This window comes from Sprattus sprattus (assembly GCF_963457725.1).
Source record: "Sprattus sprattus genome assembly, chromosome: 7".
Taxonomy (NCBI): Eukaryota; Metazoa; Chordata; class Actinopteri; order Clupeiformes; family Clupeidae; genus Sprattus; species Sprattus sprattus.
In genome coordinates this window covers 26614665-26637287 of record NC_137926.1, presented here as the reverse complement: position 1 = coordinate 26637287, position 22623 = coordinate 26614665, and the positions used below count along the sequence as shown (strand labels likewise).

General features: G+C 43.4%; 1 protein-coding gene across 1 annotated transcript; it reads right to left on the bottom strand.

The window, feature by feature from the left end:
• Positions 1–5559: 5559 nt before the first annotated feature.
• alx4b (ALX homeobox 4b) lies at positions 5560–22346 on the bottom strand (the record flags this gene model as incomplete). Its single annotated transcript, XM_080842522.1, is given in 4 exon segments — positions 5560–5877; positions 6090–6194; positions 6196–6218; positions 22001–22346. Coding segments are annotated over 4 exon segments (792 nt in total).
• Positions 22347–22623: the final 277 nt, after the last annotated feature.

The window sequence follows — 22623 nt, the reverse complement described above, 5'->3', positions numbered from 1 at the left end:
GTTGGAGCAGCGTGACCCATTAGGTTTAATTGGCACTGGTCTTTGGACAGCTCGCTAAGTGCTCCAAACACCAAGCTCCACTTACTCCCCAAACACTCTGTTTATTTATCCCAAACTGCGCTTCCAATGGAAGTGGACCTGGCCTTGCGTTGGATCGTATCAGTACCGCTCCGGCTCTGTATTTCATTTCTCAGACTTTCATTCCCCGTATGTAAAAAAAAAAAAAAGCCCCCTCAGAGAAATTGACATTCTCATCTCGGTTTTTAGGTTGTCATTGTGGGATGAGAAGCAAACCTGAGGGACCACGGCAAAGCCAAAAACCTACAAAAGTGCTTGAGGAGCCTGAGTTGCCAGCTAAGCAACATAAAGCACACTTGCCAGGCCAATTTTTCCCCTGACGGATTTATTTGGAAATTTTCCAGTCCCGTTCGGAAAGCTGTCAAGTCCTGGTGGCGGCTTTATTGGGTGACAAGCTCTGTGCAGGCTGTCTGCTGCGCAGTATGGAATGGCTCCCAAAATTACAACCACGAAGAACAGGGCGATTGTTTCTGTAGCCAGTGAAGAATGTTGGATCGCAATACTTCCATTCCTCCATGCTCTGTCAGTTTTAGGACATGAATTAGCTTGGTTTGTTTTCTTGACTCCAACTTTCTAATCTCCTCTTTCATTTGTAAGAATGCAGTGAAATTACTTACTAATATTAAAAACTTGAAAAACTGCCTGATCCACCCATTCTTTTTCTATTCCCTTTATCACATTCTTTATCTTCCTCCTTCTTACTCATGTCCCCAGACAAAACAGGAGAAGATCATTGTCTTGTAACTTTCATTCAAAGGGCAGTACTTTAATTAGTTTACTTTTGGAGTCAGGCTTGCAAAGCCACTGACAGCCTCTCCTGACATTGTCCATGACTGCAGTTTTGGGATATCGATCGCATGGAGGCATTTAGGGCCTATCGAAGCAATTCCGCTCAAATTGTGGATAATGATCGCACAGGCGAGTGGGCTGCTCAGATAAGGGGGGCTTGAGTGTATTTGGACCACAGGCTTGGAGAGCCTGTTGGAACGGCAGCCAAACAGCAATAGCGACGATCTCTGCTTCTCTATCTCACTGTGAAAACCCCACATTAAAGTCCCTCCTTTCTTCTTCTGCCACACACCACATGGAGACACTTCCACACAGTTCAGACATGGAGATTGTAGTTGGGGGGACCAGGTTCCACTGGATCTCTGTTTTCATGCTATTAATGCCTCTTAAGTGTGTCCTTGAGCCTGGTGGAAAGAACCGGCTTTTCTCTGGATGAGTGGTCCATTTTGGGTTTTATTCAACGGAAACAGAACTTCAACCATGTCCTAGTTTGGTGGGAGGACTGACTAGCCCACTATCTTTAAATTCCTAATTAGTAAGCTGTTATACCTTACATCGCCTCAACAAATTTCACAATGACTTGTAATATGCCAGGTGTCTTAAGACACAATGTTTCAATATTACCCACACCGTGTAGATCAGAATTTACTGACATTTTCACTGATTTTTGTTCGTTTTCTTAGGTCATATCAATAAGCATTAGTTAATTGATATTTGTCAATGCTGAGGTACATAACTTTTCTAATTGCCAAGAAATGCAGCTGGTTAAAAGTTTGTGCCATGCTTGTGTGGGCATGCCACGGCCATGATAAGTGTGCACTTATCTGAAGGCCACATGGTTATACTCTCTGTCTGCTTTAGAAGTAGACCAGAAGGTTCAAAATATCATCTGTACTCCGGTCTCCAATTGCTCCAATTTTTTTTTCAATGTCTGTCTTAATAAAGGGGTAAGTATGTGTATTTGATGCAATATAGTAACATTTTACATTGAATTTCAATACAGTTGCTAGAGAAGTATTACAACTGATCAGCAAAAAAGACCATTTCAGTTCACATTATTTTATGCCTTTGTGCCTGAGCTTACAAATTCCAAGAACCATGAACTCCCGCTGACAGTACACTCACACGATGCCCCTTCATGAGGGAGCAACATTTGATCCTCTCAGCAAGGCACTGATGACCACTGAGTTTGACGTCTGATCATGTAAGAAGCCATTTCGCCAATCAGGGCCTGTCTTAAAAATAGCATCACATATGGAGTCAGTGGGAAATGTCTTGGAAAACGTCACTCTCACACCCATCACTGGGAACAATTCACTGAGATCAATTTACATAGACTTAATTTCCCCACCTCTTTAAAAAATACCTCTTGTCTTTTTCATACGCAAGAAAAAGCAGTCAAAGAAACAACGACAACATCTCTAAAATAGATTTAACACGGCTTGAAATATAGAAATTCTAAATAGTTTTTTTTTTTTTTTTTTCCTGCCTTTGTCGTTGTAGTTCTCTAGGACAGCTAGAGAATAGTGGGTTTCATTTTGCTTGCTTATTACATTCAACCCCCAGAATGTTAAGCCCTTTTAAAAATACTCTCTTCATCACAACCACAGTGTGTTCAAGTTAAATTTGTTTTATTTTTCAATTTCAAGAAAAATCTCACTTTTTTCTTATGAGAAACAAAATAAAATGTTTTTTTTTTCCATCCACTGAAAAGTAAAATGACCATTTCAAATGTGTAAGTGCAATAACTTATTACAAAGACTTACAGAATTATTTAAAGTCACAAATAAGATTAAAAATATCAGAATATTATTTGGTAGCAAAAAAATCCAAAAGCCATAAAGCAAAAAAGACTATTTTAAATCCACAAAATCTGGCTAATGTCCAGTCAAACAGAAACAAATGTGGAATAATACTTAAAAGCAAATTAGTTACAATAATAAAGAGTACAAATCTAACACACTTGAAGTTCATCATTTGTTAATGTAACACAAAAAAGCTGATTCGTAAAAATGCACATCCTGTATAAACACACATAAATGCAATCAATGTCAACTGCTCAGTTTCAGTAGTATCAAAATGAAAGGGGATTCATAGGAGCAGTGCTTTTCATAGAGGGTTGTGGTCAATAGAGACAGTTTATCATTCTTTTGCCAACGCAAGGTAGCCTACACTGCAGTGAAGACAAGTATGGCTCCATGGAGGTGATGAGTCTCTACAGGACCCATATTTCATTGAAAGAGAGAGAGAGAGAGAGAGAGAGAAAGAGAGAGAATGTGTGTGTTCGTCTTTAAGGATGTTCTTTACAGGAAACTTCTATGCGGTAACATGAAACTCATGGGGATCAAGGTTCTTAAGTGTTGATGGAGTTTTCTGGATTCTTTAAAGTGCTCACCCTCTGTTCTCCTGATTGTTGACTTTGGAAGCATCCTTCACTGCACTCATTTGATACATGCATGGAGGCTTGTGGCCCAGTTTATAATGCTGACAGTAGTCAAGGCAGGTTAATGATATCAAGAGAGACAGTAATGGGTTGATTGTGAAACAAATGAATGTGGGAGAAGCCGAAATAGTCTGTTGGTTGGGAACGAATGTGGTTTTCATTTAGAAATTGGAAATAGGTGCATAGGCCAAAACTGGAGTATCAGGTTTGGCCCCAAATTTGAAACAGCTTTGTTTCACCTCCTATCAACATCTGATAAAACGCCCCAAAACATGCAGCATAATTGGGTTTCCTCTCTCTCCGTCACCACCCCCTCACATCATCTCTTGGTGTCAGCTTATGATGTGTCCTGATAAATCCACAAAGTTCCCAATCTGGAGGTGAACCACGAGCGGGGGGGAGCAAGGAGGAGTAACCTGCCCTGTCCAGCGCTCCTCTAAGTGGGGTGAAACTGGACACCGAGGCTGGAGGTTTTCTTGCTGATCTTAGCCAGGAACTTTAATGAAGTCAACCTCGGGTCCCATCTCCGGTGACAGGACTGTCACTCTAGTAAACACAGAACATTCTCTCAGCATTCCCCTGATTAACTGGGCGACGGTGAGCTTATTACCTTGGGTTGGGAGAATGTAGAACATGTTCGGGACTGTGAAATGGGCACTACCAACGCCCTGACAGGACAGGACACCCAATACTCTGCGTGCGCAGCTGGTCGCTATATCAGCTGAAGCGCTGGATTTTTGGCATGACGTGAGCTTCCTGTTTTTGTCATCAGAGTTTGCATTAGAACCGCATTTTATTTTGGTAAGCCTTGTCGAAATGTGTTATATGAAATGCTTGGCTCCTTAGTAGGTGGTGATCGAAAATTACTCCCTGTTTAATGCCGCTTGGAACAAAAGAAGCCGATTCTCTGATTTAGGAAAATAATAGTAAAATAACCTCTTGGCACATGATCTGGGACTTGCTGTGGTTGTCTCAATAATTTTGAGCGCTGATTGCGACAGGTGCCCCCACGGGGTTTGCCGTTTCTAAACAAGCTCTCTGGAGTCTGAAGTGATCCGACTCGCCGAGACTGAAGCGAGGCCTGGCTCTGTCGCGCGACGCTGTTTGGGAGTGTCTGCATGATGCTTATTGAGGCCGTCTCTGCGAGTTGGTGTTGAAGGCTGCTGCTGTGTGTTATTTCTGGCTATGGGGCAGAGGGGACACAGTTTCCTGTAACACTAGCCCCAGCACAGGGAGGGGGACCTGAGGATACTGCCTCTGCGGGGAAGTGACTTGTTCACTCTAAATCACTGCCAATCTCACACCCTCTCCCTCCTTCTCCACCCTCTCCTCCACCTCCTCCTCCTTCTCCACCTCCTCCTCCTCCTCCTCTGCCTTCTCAACATTGAGGCAGCCAATTGCCTCTGTGTCTTTCCACACAGGGTGAGCAGAACTTTGTGGGGACAGAACACACCAAATAGCAGGCACAAACCTAATACTTGCCTGTAATTAAGTCTTCTACAGTAAGAGAAGTCAATTAAAAAGTCACCAATGAAAAAGCATTTAAATACAAACACCACCACTCAAGCCCTGACATTATCAAAACACCATTTGAAATTATTGCTGTGCTGAAACGGATCCAGGGGGGCTAACTGCATGGCTATTAATACTGAGAGGAGGAAAGGTTCCTGGGATCCCTGGGACGGAGGCCATGGCATTGGCACACATCCGGAGCGGCTGCAGCAAATTACTGCTGACCCGCAGCCATGCAGTTGAACACACACGACATTCAGTGTTATATACGTCTTTTCAACTGTCATGTGTCATTCCTTCATGCACTGTACGCGGGGATGCCAGTAAAAGCAAAGTAGTGCAGACGTTAGTCTTACCCCTGTGAGGCCACTTTTCTTGCTACACAGTTAGGTCACATCCTTGCAGCCCTGGCACAACTTCACCAGCCAGCTCTCCAAACCCCCACCTCTCTAACCCCCCGCCCCCACAACAACAACAAAAAAATGAGGCCACTCTCTCTAGTAAAAAGGCAACAGAGAAAAAAAAGAGCTCTCTTGCCCAGCATGTTGACTACTCTCTTCATTTCCCTCTCTCTTTCTATAAACATTCTTAGTGTAATCCCCTTGTAATCACAACGGCTCTCTGTAGTTTAGCTTGCTATTATATTTCAATGGAGAGTCCATAGAGCTGGGCGTGCAGAGAAAGCTCTGTTGATGGTGGAGGGGCTGGTTAGGGTGTGCATGTCCCGGGCGAGGCCATCATGTGGCCCAGGAGATGGCCGCACTGTGCTCCTTGGCCTTCATGCGCAAGGTGGCGATGCTGGAAGACTTGCGGTCGGGGTCCACGTTGAGGTCGTAGCCGTTGATGGCTCCGCCCATACCGGGGCTCCCGAACAGGCTGCCCATGTGTGTCTGTCCCATGTGACCCCCGGGACTGGGCACGCCCAGGAAGTCGGACACACCGCTTCCGGGATGTGGGTGGGGGGTCATGCACGGCGTGACGGTGTCACATGGGACCACGCAACCTGGAACTGGAGACGCTGCGCTGCCGCCTCCTATCCATGACGGATTCTGGATCTGATCGAAAGGATGAATCTGAGGTCAAACAATCGCAGCTTTTAACAATGGGATTAGCTTTCTACACTCCTTCATATGACTCACAAAGGTATGCCTTAATGTTGCTAATAAACAGGTAAACAACTCCGTTTGTTCAGCTCATAGGCTTAGTGATCATTGTTGCTCATTCTTGTTGACTCTTAGTAGTGAATATATCAGGTGTGAAACTGTACCTGTGCATAATTCTCTGGTCTGGTGAGAAGTGGCAGCTCATAGGCAGAAGAGAAGTGAGTGCGGACCTGCTGCATCTGACCAAAGCGCTCTCTCTTCCTCCATTTGGCCCGACGGTTCTGGAACCACACCTGCAGAGGATAAGTAAGGAAGTCAAGCACTATGTATCAGCAAATGGTTCATGTATTCATTTGATTTACATGTTAGTCAGCAAAAAAGGTAACATTTTGACAGAACCACTTAGAAGCCAACAGTAGTAGCATACAATGAAGTACAACTGGGTGATCCCTGAGTTTTCATTGAACTGCTCGCCATAAATCATATGTGCCTTGACACACTGTATATATACAACATTGATATGTATACAACATACAAGATGTGTATACCATCAATACATCATATCTGACATACAATATATGCAACATGTACCACATGTATCACATGTTACACCTAAAGCATTACCGGTTATCACCATTCCTTCTAAGGTTCTATAAAATAACATTATTTGGTGCTTTAGTAAATACCTTCATGTTAAGTACTTTTAATTCATGTTCATTTAATGTAACCTTAATATAAATGTTACAGTTCATTGCAATATTTCACTTTTAAATGGACCTTTCCCAAGGCTGACACAGTTCACCAAAGTTTTAGTACAGCTGGGCTACAGTGAGGTCATAAATAACTGCCCAAGAGTGGAGGCTGGTTGTGCTGGTGGTGCCTGGGTTGGTACCCATAGATCTTTGGTGATTGAGGCTGAGCTGCACCACACAGTGATGGATGAAGACAGGCTGCCCTCACTGGTGGCTCTGCAGAACTGAGTTAATGCTGGAGGTGAGGTGGGGAGGCTTCTCAGCCGTCACAAGAGAAGCATCTTCAGCAGAGCCGTTGCCATGGTGGTTGTGATGTTATTGTACCATTTGAGAGGAAATAGACCATAGGAAGTGGATCATTTTGTCATTATTTCAAGAATCTATGGAAGTTTCTGTCATGTGCCATCCATTAACATGGTGGATATATGTTTTATGGCTGCTGACTAGTTTCGTTGATGATTGTGACTTGTCCGTCTGCCGAAGACAGTTTATACTTGCAATCAGCAGTAGATCACCGGAGACGGCAGTGCATAATGATCTAAACCAGGAAATTCCTCGACTCTCCGAAAGGGTCCGACACAGAGGAATGGGATAGGGTGAGAGCGAGGAGAGCCATAAATTACCCAGCACTTGAAAGCACTGCCACAGGTTCCCCCGGCTGAGGTCCGTAATCTGCTGTCCACACTGAGCTATTTATGCACGGCTCTGAACTCTTCCCCTGTCGACGGCAGGTCGGCTGCTGGCGCTTTAGTTCGGGGGTCTTCTGCTTCCCCTCAGCCATCGGCTGCTGGCTGCTCTGCATCTGGGGCCGCCGCACCCCATTAATCACCCCAGCCAGCGCACAAGATTCAGCCCTCTCTCTCTCACTCTCTCTCTCTCGCTCTCTCTCGCTCTCTCACTCTTTCATTCGCTCTCTCTCTCTCACTCTCTCTCTCTCTTTCTCACTTTCTCTCTCTGACTCTCTCATTCTCTCTCTCTCTTTCTCTCTCTCACTCTGTCGTCTGTCAGCAACATGAGGAAACCAAGCCACAGTTTGTACACGCTTGTGGCACGCCATCAAAAAAGCCCGGGTGATATCGTTGCCCACTCTCGTTGGCCACTCATTAAAAATGCAACGCAACGCAACTTATCTCAACTAGGTGGCAGTGGTTGGATTCAAATGCATCTGCATGGTGCCCGTGCTGTTCCCTAACAAAGCATGTGATGAAATAGAATGCTGTCAGTATTGCTCCATAAAATCCGTGGGTAAACATTATTCAAATTAATGTAGGGTGTGAGTGTGTGTGTGTGTGTGTGTGTGTGTGTGTGTGTGTGTGTGTGTGTGTGTGTGTGTGTGTGTGTGTGTGTGTGTGTGTGTGTGTGTGTGTGTGTGTGTGTGTGTTTGTGTGTGTGTGTCACATTTAGTGTTTGCATTCATTTTGTAGTCGGAGTGTGGAAAAGCCATTCCTAAAGAGGAGAATCTTGCTTCTTTCTTAGTTTCGTTCTGTGAACTAGTCAAACACAAATCATGTCATGTTTCTGCAGTAATTAATTCATGGTGCATCCAGTCCTAAAAGCGAGCAGCAGTCCTGGAGCTGCAGACAAATGAGGAGAGGAGAGGAGAGGGGCTGTGGGAGGAGGAGCTCTTGGGAGACAAAAGAGCAAAACAAAGCCACAAAGCCCAGCCAGCACAGAGCTGAGCTGAGACAGAGGAAAGACATCACTTTAAATATCTCTTTATCTTTACAACAAGATTACATGAAGCAAAGAACTCCTAAAATTCAGACAGTGTAATGACTTCTCCCATGTGCTACATAATATTACAATGTAATATATTTAACAAACCTCCCAGAAAGCAGCCTCTTATTACATTCCAATTCTGAGTCAACAACTGTTACCAATAGAAATGGAAGAGTGGCAGCCTAGTGGTATAAAAACGCCTCTCTCTGTGGACCCACCATGTATGAACACTCGCACTTGCAGATAGCACACACCCACTAATGCAAGCCCGCAAATATGCTCTCTCTGACAGCTTTTGGCCCCTTAGTTTATGGATGCTTTCGCCTCTCATGTGGAGGCTGGGGATCTCCAGTTATTTAAAGAATATTATGGTTCTTTTTATCTGCCATATTACCCTTCACCCTAACGCCATAAAGACAAAACCACAAATCGTTACTCTTTCTTTATTATGTAGAAATGCGAGTCGGTGGCCGCGGCTTTGGCGGGCAAGAGCCGAGTGAGAAGGAAAGTTTACATGGAGCTTGTGAGAAGGTGACAGCACGTCACGTCACCACGTAACCCCGGGTCACATGGTTACACACACCATAACAGGTTTTTTTCCCCCCCTTGCTCCGAGGGATTCCGCTGAGCAAATTAAAGAGTGGAAAATAGTTCGGCTTCTTTCTTGTTTAGCTTTTATTCATTTGTCAATAGTCTAAGTCCTATTCTCCGGAGGGGGAAAGAGAGACATTTTCAAAGCGGAGAGGAAATCTCAGCCCGACACGGAGTTTGAGTTTGGATTGTGGGATGAGCCTTTGCCTAATCAAAGTGTGGTTTTCACCATCCCTGATGGGCAATTTCCCCTTCTAGAATACAACCCACTCCCACCCTACTCTCTGTCTCTCTCTTTCTCTCTCTCTTGCTCTCTCTCTCTCTCACACACACACACACAAACACTCACACACCGACACACACACTGACACACATACAGAATAAACCGGCCCCAGAGAGTAGGGACGACAAGTTAACATGGACACATTTAGCATGGAGCTGATACAAAGAACTGAAAATGCTGTTGGGCACCAGGCGGTAGGGTCATCTGTCGTGTCTTGTAACAGCTGCACTTCTCACACTTCTCACAGATGATGAAGAAGGACAGAATCCCCCCGACACATGCAGACTTCAAGTGACTGCATTGAGACATTCACCATGACGGCTAACATGTTTGAGTTTCTGTCAGGGGAGATTTCGTTTGAGGCTGGCAAATGTTTGGATCAGATTGTGCTTTCTGCTAAGAGGTCTCCTCTTGTGAGATGTTACATGAGCCCATCCTGGGTTGGGACCGAAAGCTGACGTCACATGTTTTTAGTGGGTTTTGAAATGTGCCTCTGTGGTCACTTTGTTTGGAATGGTCAGGTCATTTTTCTGTACGTGAGCTAAACCGAAGTCTGGAAAGGACCTGACTTGACGAGCCACCAGTTCAGTATTTGCTGAACTTGTAAATTCTATCTCCAAATATGTAAGACAGCTTTTTAGAGAATCCTACCCACACAATGGGTTTTGGTTGATAAAGGAGCTATTCAAATTCTCAGTCTCTCTCTCTCTCTCTCACACACACACACACACACCCAGCCACACACACATTTACTCTTACTCTCTCTTTTCCTTCTCTATCTCCCTCTATTTCAGTCTTTGCCTTTTCTTCTCCCTTCCCTCCTCTTTAAGTCTGAGAGGAAGTGGGGATATTGGAAAGTGAGATGGGAGAATGTTCAAACCGGAGCTTGTTTTCATTTCATGTTTAATTTCCTGACGCCTGAGCCCCCGGCTTTCCATGGCCGCCCCCTCTGACCTCTCAGAGACTCACAGACAAGAACAGCACAGCAGCTACACAGACAAACACACACACACACACACACACACACACACACACACACACACACACACACACACACACACACACACAAATGCATATGCATACTCATACTCTGAATTAAACACACACGCAATTCCATACCTACACACACACACACACACACACACACACACACACACACACACACACACACACACACACACATACACACACACACACACACACACACATGCACACACACATACTCACACACACATACACACACACACACACACACACACACACACACATACACAAATGCATATGCATTACTCACACACACACACACACACACACACACACACACACACATACTCACACACACACATACACACACACATAGACAAATACACAAATGCATTTATATCACACACACACACACACACACACACACACACACATATGCATTCCCATACCTACACACACACACACACACACACACACACACACACACACACACACACACACAAATACGAATGCACATACACACAATCACATATAGACCTGCGCTCAATCTCTCTAGAACTGATACATATAAATGCACAAACACACAATCACAGCCACACAGAGACAGATACAGATGCAAAAACATTGAAGTATCTACTGTCAAACATTAACCACTCGCCGTTACTCCGTATACTCATAAATATTGTCACATACGTGTGCACAAAAGCAGGCTATTTTTCTTGAAAAATGACTTTAAACTGGCCAAATAATTAATTAATTAATTAAACCAAGCCAAATAGTTGAGAGGAAAGATCATCAGTACATTTCACAAGACTGAGTGTGTCCCTTTCATTTACTAGCTGTGCCTCCACAGGGAACAGCAGTATATCACATGTTGTCGTACAGCACTCTTTGGCTATGCAAGTGTGCAGTAAACAAATATCCACCTCCTAATTTTTGTATTTTTGAAATTGATTTGTGTTGGGCAGCAGAAAACTGGAGAAAGATGCATTGACAACTGAAGTCGTTGACTACCTACCCAAACCCATTAAAGCGCTTTATTTATGTTCCTGGCCTCGGAGCGAAGGGGGGAGAAAAGCCTTTGAGCTTTGAAGTCTGAAGTCTGACAGGCTAACCCCGACTCTCTCTCCCTCTCTCTCTCCCTCTCTCTCTTTCCCTCTCTCTCTCTCTCTCTCTCTCTCTATCTTTCTCTCTCTACTTCCGTCTGTCTCTGCTGTGAGCATGGCAACTGATAGATCGCCCCTGCTGTCATTCAAATGCAACCTCTCCCTGACCCAGTCCAGAGCGAAGTTCAAGTCCAAAGCTGTGCACCGCAGTGGCAATGTGTTTCAAAGACTGTGGACAAGTAATAGCCGGAATTTTGTGATTATATTAAAAAGAAAAAGAAACCTTTGATGTTTTGAAATGATTGTCCCTGTGAATGGTAGCATTTAATCTATTGTTTCCAATCCCTGAATTATGAAATAATCTTTTACAGCAGTTTGGTACAAAGCTGGGTAAAAGCAAGAGTGGGGATGGGGGGAGAGGGTCTCTCTGAGCCACAATCCAGAAAAGGGAAAATGTGAGGGTTTTGTGCGGATTGCGTATGTCTGTAAGGTATGTTTTTGAAATGCGGGTCAAACCCCACAGTCACTCAACAGAGTCTGCTGTGTGTTGTCAGGGTGCAGACTTAATTAGATTCATCTGGAGGCATAGATGGCTCTGTTTGGATTCCAAATGAATGCGGTTATTTCACTGTACCCCCGACGCACGGCCAGGTTCCCTCTCCTGACTGTGTCTCGGAGTGCACTTGGAAATTGGACATGGCATCTAAAAGTGTTTTTTTTTATTCCCCAGCGAAATGACTTTGATGATTTTTTGCTGCCCCTCCAACATCGTGCAGCAAGGCAGGCTGAACACAGACTGGAAGTTTTGAAAAATGTTTCACCCTTGACCTCTTGGTGGTGTCTGGAGCCTTTAGAGTGAAATTCTCTCACTAGTTCAACCCCCCGCACCCCACATCCATCTCTCTCACACACATATACACACACACACACACATACACACACACACACACACACACACACACACACACACATACACACACACACACATCCTTGAACCTGGCAGGCAACACTAGCATACAAGACAACAATGGTCTTTGATTCCTGCCAGTATGCAAGTAAACCCTCAGTTGGCCAGTTTTATACATGTCTGTGTCTTTGCAAATGTCTGAATACTGCAATGAACCAAACATGAACGTACAATTAAGAAATTGAATACAATCTGTTTCGTATCAACAACTTCTCATCTTCATTCTTGCAGAACACTGCCAAAAATATTGCAGCACTCAAATTGAATGTGCAAACAGTGTCTACTATAGGAAACCATAGCCTTCATATTGAAATAGCTGAGCTGACCTGCACACGGGCCTCTGTGAGGTCAGTCCGGAGGGCGAGCTGCTCTCGGGCGTAGACGTCCGGGTAGTGCGTCTTCTGGAACACCTTCTCCAGCTCCTCCAGCTGGTAGCTGGTGAAGGTGGTGCGGTTCCGTCTCTTCTTGCCCTTGTTGCTCTCCGCCTCGCTCTTCTCGTGGGGACTGCCCAGCTCAGAGCCGGGCCTGTCTGAAGGCCCCTTCACGCCTTGGTCCTTCGCGCTGAGGTAACTGCCGTCCATCCCCGTGGGGTCGGAGTTCGGGGGCAACTCGGAGTCGTTCAGTCCAGTGCCGTCCTTACCTGGAGTGGTGGAGAGAAGGAGGAGAGGGAGATAGAGATAGAGGTTACAAACGGAATGACAGCAAGGTGGTTTATTGGGGTGAATTTGTCAGGCATGTTGTCACTGACCTTTTTCAGCAGGATATAGACATACAAAAGAGAATTGGAAATACCCATTGTAAAACTAAAAACATAAAACTGTTTAGATGAATAACTTAAAAGTATGGACAACCAGTCACATGATTGAGTGAATATGAATTGTGATACATTTGCTGGACCAGAAATGTATGCTGCCTGCCTTGGACCCTTCAGTGAACCCATCTTCCACCAAGACTTACAACTGGGTCCAACTCCACTAGAGCGTGTGGAGTTGACCTTTAAGCTCCAAGCCAACTCCTTCGCAGTCAAAAGCCGGACCTCCTTCAAACAGGAACAGATTTACTGTTTGTCATCTGAGATTTCAAGAGGGACTATTCTGTCACAGACCTCTCTTTGTCCTGCTCGTCCAAAAAAAATACACTTTTATATAGCTGAATCAAGAACCTTCACTCTGAGTACACAAACAGCCGTGTAAATAAATCAACCAGGAGGGGTCTGGTTTGGATTCAGGAGCACAGCACTTTCTGTCAGACACCATGTAGGCTGCAACCCTCAACCTGTCAGAAACAGAGATGGGCCCCCCCTCCCCCAACAGCCCCATCTGCACAGTGCTGACACATCCTGTTGGCCCCAGTGGAAATAGGCATATTTACATGAATGTATTTTTTCCCCCTCATGTTTTGCTTGTTTCCAATATAAGTGTCTGTACACAGAAACTGCAGCGCTGTAGAATTAGTGAGAGAGAGAACCAGAATGGCTGCCTCCTGTCTATTGTGCGCTCCACCATATTTGGAGCAGGCCTCCTCTCCCAAAGCAGGGGAAGGAATGAAATCCTCATTCAGTCGGTTCCTCTCCGTGCCAAGCTGAGCAGAGACAAGAGGCTTGGTTTTGTCTGTTCACAAATTTGTGGCGCGCACAGCCGTGACAATGGTTTCATAAGGGTCCAACTGAACAGTTGAGCTTCAGCTGAGATACAATGAAAGTACCGTTTCACGGATGTGAGGCTCCCCCTGTGAAGGCATTTAAGTGCTCTAGCAGTGGTGAGATAATTCCCAAAAGGATAGGGAGAGTACATCTCAGGACATCCAGCTGAATGTAGTGACGTCATCCGCATGTCACTCACCTACACTGACCATACACTACACCCCCATCAAAATGATCTGTTTCCTCTCACTCTCTTTCCAACACTTCTAAGTGTTGCTTCATTCTCTTTCTCTCCCTCTCTCTCCCTCTTTCTCTCTCTCTTCATACTCTTCATCCTCTCTCTCTCTCTCACACACTCTCTTTCTTTCTTATGTTTGGGATACCCGGTGTAGTGCAGAGCATGCACATTGTCTTCATGCATATTTCAAAGGTGCAACCAGCGAGGCCTCCAACACATGAGCACCAGCCCTGCATTCCCTCCAAAGACTTCCTCTCTCTTCGCTCAGTTCCTCCAAGGATTTCTGGCATGGCAGTGCAAGGATGCTTGTGGTAAACTCTTCAAATCCCCACCCTTTAAAGTCTCAGAATCCACACATTGATAGTTGTGCTGAACGTGCTGCAAGCAAATGATGTATTGAAACAGAACCAGAGCACATTTTTCACCCAGAGCCAAAGGCTCCCAAGTGTTGCTTCAAGTTTTTGCACGGACAGAAAAATTGTCTGGATTTGATAGCTATTCTCTAACAATTTAGAGGGTTCTGTATTATCCAAAAGAATGCCATTCCTGCTCTCCAGATGGATCTATATGCAGGGTTGAGATGAAACAAATAGAAACAAATATTGCGTTGGAGAACTGATCTCTGGCCTGATGAGAAACTTGACTTTAGATTTCCTGATATTTGACCTGAAGTTACACATGAGGTTACAGACATTATAAATATTGACAGCTTGCTAACGTATCTAAACGTGGGTGTGTATCTTCTGTATTTCATCTATGGAGAGTATTGTCACACACTTGTCATTCCTCTCATCAGTGGAGATGATGCAATTCTGCCCTAAAGACGGAGCCTACTTAATGGCTTCCCAAACAATGTAATCACAGTTCAAGCTTTCCGATTCCTCACCCCCTGTTGATTGGCAACTTGAACCTGAAAGAACAATGATGGTGAGGCTCACCTATGTATGGCGGCAGTCAGACCCTTTGAGTTAGTAGAGGTCAAATGTTTAAAGGGGTCAGCCATTTAATCACTGTAAGAAACAAGAGCAAAACATCAAAGTGTAATTTAACTGGCTGTTAAGCGGCAGGACGTCCCCTTTGCTTTTATGGAGAGTGATGGGTAGGGTCAGCTGAAGGCAAATTAAAGAAACGCTATAAATTAGGCACCCCTAAGATGCCTGGGAAGGGTTAATGACCTACCATTCCAAAATTAAAGGACGTTTTTAACACACATATAAACCGAGTTTTTTTTTCTCCAGTGACTGTTAACGGGGCATGAACAGCCCTGGATAATCTGGCAAAATTGAGAAAATACGTTAGCATTCCGGCCGCTCTTTCTTTGGTGATTTCATAAATAGGTTTTGTTAAGAATTTTGTTCTCCCTGTAATCTAGTCAGTCAATCCCCATTAGTCTAGGGAGAGTGTGTATTGCTTCATACAAGAATGTCGTATTGCATTAAATCCTTGCCAAGCTACACTGTTTTTTGCCCGTCCATTGATGTTCAAGGAAGGACTCCATCTGAAAGCCCTTTCTGCTGTTTCTTTTTCTCAGACTTACAAGATGCTGTAAAAGTAAGTTGCTATAGTCAAACGTATGTGAGCAAGACACCGGTAGTTCTGAAGTTCCCAGATGTTTCCAGCAGAAGATCTATGCCCACAGATTGCACAGGAATGCAGATTCCATGGGAAACAAGCAGTGTTTCCGTCAAACTGTAGAATGTGATAAATTGCCTCTCATAAGACACTCCTGTCCTATAGAGATCTCACTAAGTCAGGTTTCAGAACATGACTGGCATTCATCCAGTACGCTTTGGTGATATATTTAACAACGAAAAGCATTCCAGAATTCAAAGAAACTAATAGAGCTGGTGATAGGAATCCTGCTCACTGCCATGTTCCACGGCACGTGTTTAATGTTCCTGTTCTGAGGAACAATAGGTCGTCTGTGGCTCCCATTAAGGTGGATTTCTTCATCAGTGCCAGGGTGATAGGTTGCAGGTATACAGTCCATACTTGAATCATGTCATTAAAAACGTTGCCGCTTACTGTTTTTGCGTCATGCAATTATTGGAGAGTTTAAGAATACTTCTCAATGTGTTTTACACAAATCATTTATCTACTTCCATTGAAAGAGAACGCATCGAGGAAAAACCGATTGGCTTTAAAGATTTAGATCTGTGAAAGTCAACGGAGCTGGATGGTTGAATGGAAACTTCTCCGGGTCCCACAAAGAATGCCAGAGGACAGGATCTCAATGTTTACCACCTAGAACTACAAAAATCAGTCTTTCCCTGGCAAAGAGAGGGAGGAGAGAGAGGGGTGTATCTCTTCTGGACCCGAGGGCTCTGAGAAGCCAGAAGCCTAAAGCTAAAATCTCACTATTCCTTTTGAATCATGACCGACTAACAAGAGAAAGATGTAAAGGTTATTGTTTTGGAGTAAGTGTGTGTATGTGTGTCAAGTGGTGATGGCCGGGTGCCATGCTTTGTTAATGGTAACAGTGTGAATACTCTCAGTCGTGAACACACTCATTCAGCGACATACATTAACAAACATGCTGTACCTAAATACTCACTCAACCCCTCGTCTTTTCCTACTGCCTTTCCTCTCCTTCTTTGCCTTTCCCTTCGCATATATACATTTACCCTCTCTGAGTCCATGTTGCATTTTTCGCAATGTGTTAGTCATCAGCACATACACAACCACTGACATCATCCTCCAGATCTTTAAACACATACTTACAGTATGCCCTTTTGACAGGATGTCTTTGAACTTGTGCTCTGTTCAGCTCTTCCAGCTCACACGCTGGCAAAAGTATGTATTCCACTCTCTGTGTCCCTTTGAACATGCCTTGCCTTTTGATGATCATATGTGAAGTATAATGCTCCTTTCTTCCAAATCGAAATGATTTTCTGAACTTGAAGAGGACACCGTGGAAACAGATACACGTATCTCACGTGTGCGCGGACAACTAACTTCACACTGAGATGCACATGGAAACCTATGAAATTCCTTTGTGAACCAAGAAGTGCTACTTGCAGTTCAGTGGCTTGGTTATAAAGGGATACATGGTTTTTGTTCTCGCTCATGTATGTAGTTTTATATATTATTAGGAGTAACTTGTTTGGGTCTGGGTGGTTTAGCTGCAGCTTGCCTTCCCACCATCTGACCGAAGGCCAAACTGGCACTCCTCAACATTTCCAGAGATGCTCCAACTCTGTAAGAATTTGCCTGTTTCTGCGCCTGTCTCCCTTCTTAGCTCTCATTCCAACACTGTGACAGGTCGAAACGCTTCTCCTGATTTTAAAGAACAACCATGTAGTGTGATGTAAGGGAAAATGCATGTTCACTTTCATACAGCCAAAAATAAAAAAAAGAGCAGACCCACACTGGTGTGTCTGTCAACCAAGGGTGCATTAACGTCTTGTGGAACCAGCACGGGTTTCTCCAATCACTTGAACGAAAGCTCAGACTAAAGAGCCCGTCTCTGACTGGGTTTATTTACATGGGAGCATTTTTGAGGCAGGGTTACGTAAACCAGTTGCCCCATGTCATTTCAAGGGAATCCCTATGGTATTGGGTGGGCTACACTATGCGTGTATGAATAATGTCTTCGGGAGCATGAGTTAGTACATCTGCCACAGATTAATAATGACTTCTCTTGTAATACTGGCCTGCATTCCTGCCGACTCCCGAGCACTTGATCGATCTCAGCAGTTTTATTTCATTCAGCGCTGTGGTCGGGTCCAGGCTGCTGCTCTGCGTAGGACTCCTGCCCCTGTTTGCCTCTCTCATGCCATCATGCTGAACTTCCAAGGCTGTACCGCCTGCTCCAAGTCATTAGGCTGGCACCAGTGTTACCGTTTCACAAAGATACTAGGTCTTTATTCGAAACACTCATCTGAACTATTCAATATCTGAAGTTCGATAAAGAAATAGATAAACTGGCCTCATCCTCTGGGCACCATTTTAAAATATCACCCCCTAGACAGTTTGGAGATAAGCTGTTCCACTTAACAAGCTCTATGCTGCACCAATCAATCAGGGATAATCATATATATTTAAGCATTCTTTCAAATAAATCTAAAACCTAATAGTTATTGGCTAAATACCAGTGAATGAGAACCTCATTTTGCCTGGATAATTGATGTGCAGGTGAGCTCCAAGAGAAGTGTGAACACAATACCCACTTGCACCTCCCAAGCCAAGTGCTACATTTACCAGTGGTTGTATTATTCTTATTTTACAGCTCTCAAATAATTGTCAGAAATGTGTTTCCACTTTTGTCAGGCAGTACAAAACCGAGGCTCAGCACATAGTTAATCCTTATAGTCTAGCTTGTCTTCCCATTTGCTTTCAATGATTAGTGGAATGGAGGAGTTTCTCCTGTCCATTAGAGTTACCCCTGCTGTGAGGGACCACAATGGATTGTACAGGGTTGTGCTGACCACGGGCACGACATCATCTCTTAATATAGCCGCAGGCAAAACTGGCGTCTTGTTGGGCCCTTCCTCGTTGGCATATAGAGCACAATTCAGGTGCGTGTCACTGGGTGAGTTCAGACTAGGCCTAGCAATTGAGCAATAGTTTATCTCACAGTGACTCCAAGACCAGAGATTACAAAAAGCCTGTTGATGCTTGAGGCTTTGGCGATCTTCCAGCACAACCATCCCCGCTAAAAATATGTAATGCATGCATCTGGCTGACGCCCCCCGTCTCCAGAAAATATAACAACATAACGCTCCACATGGAAGACGTTTTGTCTATAATGACTGCAAATCGCTAATTGTGCTTGCCAACTGTCCTGCTGTTGAGAGCTGACTTGCTCCACTTTTGCGATTTTAGCACAATGTTGTGAGCTTATGGTAGGAGGTAAAGTAAACAAATAGTGATCAAAATAATAGATGATTAGACCAATCTCTCAATGTGTCACAAGATGTTTGGAGAGTTGATTATCATTTTATGAGAAGCAGCCTAAAGACAAAGCCAACAAATGTACAATCCATTATTAATTATTGCTTAAGAATCTCAATGAATCACTGATAGTTGAAAATGTAAGTGACAACACCATACATATTATTTCATTATGTGTATGTAATATAAGACATCAATGGGTGTGTAGTGTCTATTTCAGTCAAAACAATAAGGCTTATCCTTAATTTTTTTATATATATTTATATATATATATATATAAACTTAGTTTATGTATTGTTTCTAAACTAAACACAAAATATAGTTTTAGAATGCTACTACTACAATTAATTAATACTACAACCACTGAATAATAATTGATGGTAATAACAAAAACAACAACAACAATAAAGTTATAATAATAGGTTTTCAGTTTGCAGCTAAAGGCAACCCATAAACTTAGTTCGCTTTTCGACATTTTAAATGGATTCCTGTCTTGAACTTCCCCTTAAACCAGCATGCACCCATAAAAGTGATGAAGTAAGTCGGGAAGATAAGAGTCGTGCATTCTCTTTAAATGTCACGCATTTGTTCATCAAAACGCGGCCTAGTCAATAACATCTGCACAACAGTCTGCCTTCAAAACCCATTTTAGTACCTTCATCAGTTCATGTAAATGAAGATGCAAGACAGGAGGAATTGATTGGTTTTCCTTTATATGGTAATTAAAAGTTTATGAAAATACCGCAGTGTCACGCTCACTATTTCTATTTACTATTTGTTCATACTGCGTCTGCGATCCTGTCGTTCTTTTCTTCTTCAACTTTAATACTAGGCCCAATAATAATAATTATAATAATTATAATTATACTATCAAAGCAGATGCCTCGTCTGAAGTGATGACAACCATATTCAACATCTTCCAGCATCGATAGGACATGTCTAATGGATAATTTAAGGCGAGAGTAGCCCCACTGCACATAATGCTGTCAATCCCAATGATTTATTGTTAATTTCGTGACTTCAGCGGCCTGCTTATTGTATTATCTAACACAAACGTAAATGGTGTTTGATTTAAACGGGAGTATATACATTTCTTTCACGGTAGCTTTCATTTAGACTAAGTACATATTTTCACTTAAATATGAAAAGTGCTCTTTTGAGAAAAGCAGTTAAATTCGTCGCGGTGCTCAATTGGTGTAGGCCTATACGCAAATAAAGGTTTTAAAAACACTCAGACCTTTGGAAAGCAAGGAATCCTAAAATGGCTCAGATACATTTTCTCGTGTGCTAATACAGGAGTTTAGTCTGTAGTCTACATTGATTCATGATCACTGATATTAATTAAAGGTTTAACAGCTGAAAATGAATTCTCCATTACATGAATTAAACACGGACAGGTTGCGGGGAATTGTTTAGATTGAGTTTCGCTCCGTTTTGTCATTTTAACCTACCAAATAGTATTATATTTCTCATAGACAAATTAAAACATCAAATTGGTGTTGGTGATCATTCTATTTATTTACATCTATATTTATAATATTTCCATATGTTTCCCTGTTTACATTAATTTTAGACCAGGAGCCTATATGCTGGTTGAAATGAATGTGAATTTTAGTGTGTTAAACAGCACTGCTGTCCACTTAGTTTGATGATATATTTGCACCACGTCAAATCAGTAGCAGCAAGCCTTACTAGCCTACATAGGACCTTGACCTTTGCTAGGTTACGGACAGTCTGGTTTATCTTGTCAGGATTTATACTATTTCAGTAGGCTACTAAGTAATGCCATATTACTAAAATTGCGACATTTCGCAAAGTAGGCTATACTTTTCTGTTAGACTGGCGGACAAACTAAAGCATTGTGTTTTACATTACCGCTTGATTGTACGACCACGACATAGGATTTTCATGCACTTTTGGCCCCCCAACTGACCAGTTGGTCGAGAGGACTTGCCGTTTTCTTTCGTAACCAAAAGATATCATCTTCTGTGGCAACGCTTTTCTCTGTACATGGGCCATTTCAGATTCGGCTATACCCGTCCTTGGCCTATTCACCTTTGGCCCTCTTCGTTCTGTCAGCGGACATGTGTCATTTATAAAACTACAGGACAAAAAGAATGGGCGAATGTGGTACAGATATAATCTCTGAACGATCATTGTTAGACATTGCACAAATTAGATAATTTATAAACAACATACACTGCCGTGATACATCAATGTCCATTGGCGTTATTGCTGTGGTAGGAACGTGGACACACCGCACGTAAAATACGGCGCCATACCAAAAGACTTAAGTGGGATGGGCGAAACAAAACGGATAAACAGCCAAGTTGTTAAAAAATTCAACAGTGGCTCATGGTGAGTGTAAACTATTATATAAACAACACTATCGCGATTCTATTTCGAGGGGTGTTTTAATATCTTAGATTAAAGATAATGGCTTAAATTAAAGGGTAAGCCTGTTTCACTTGTTACCACACCGACGTATAGAGTTTCTATTACTATCTGCAAACTTGTTAATTCAATTGTCTGATTCATTTCCAATAATGAGGATTGTAATCCATATTATCGCATTACTTAATTCAATTTCATTGTTGAAGAGAAACGTCAATTATGAAGTAAATTATGTCGTCCACATAGCGTTAATTGTTTTGATGACTAAATGAGGTTGTACAATAAACCAAATATGATTAGATGCAGCGAGTGAATGACAGCCAACGTAATGACAACCTACTACTACGAAATCGGAAAAAAGTTGCAGGACGGATTACTTGTGAGAGAAGCCCTTACCATTTCGAGACAGACTATCTTACAATAAACAAACTCTCACAAACAAATAATTAGTATAATAACCCAATATCAAGGCAGTCTTACTTGGGAAGCAGACTGGAGGAGCTTACCATAACAGGAGATGAGTGCGCCGTTGTGTCCGCTGTCCTGGTGGAGTTTGTTGCCTTCGGGGGGTGTTTTGCAAGTAGGTCTCTGCATGAAGAGGTGGTATTTGTTAAAGGTGCCTTCCCCACCGGGCGCATCCAATGACTGGCACTCCTGTTGGAAAGGACTCCGCGACTTCTCCCCGTAAGCTTGACCTTTGCTGGGGAGGAAAGTGGGGCTGTATTTGGTGTCACTTGGCTGGAATGTCCTGAAAGGATTGGCCTGCTGATCCCTACCTTGCGCCGAGGACGGGTTATAATATGAATCCATGGATGTCATATCGCAATATGAAACGCACGTATCTGCGTTCATTCCTAAAAAAGCTGGTAGCAAGTACGTCCAAACTTTTTTTTCTGTCTTTCCCGAAGAACGCCTCACACGCTCATGCACAGACAACCACGCACTCGCATGGATTCACACACGAACGCACAAACACACCCACACTAGAGAGGCAGCTGGAGTTGGTTAAAAATGATTCAGATGTTTTCCAGAGACTAGGCTGAGCAAATGCTAAAAAGCCCCCTTAAGGTTTAGTGGGGTAACAAAATGCGTGTCTACAGAGGATGCTGCTCGTACGGCCCCTACCATA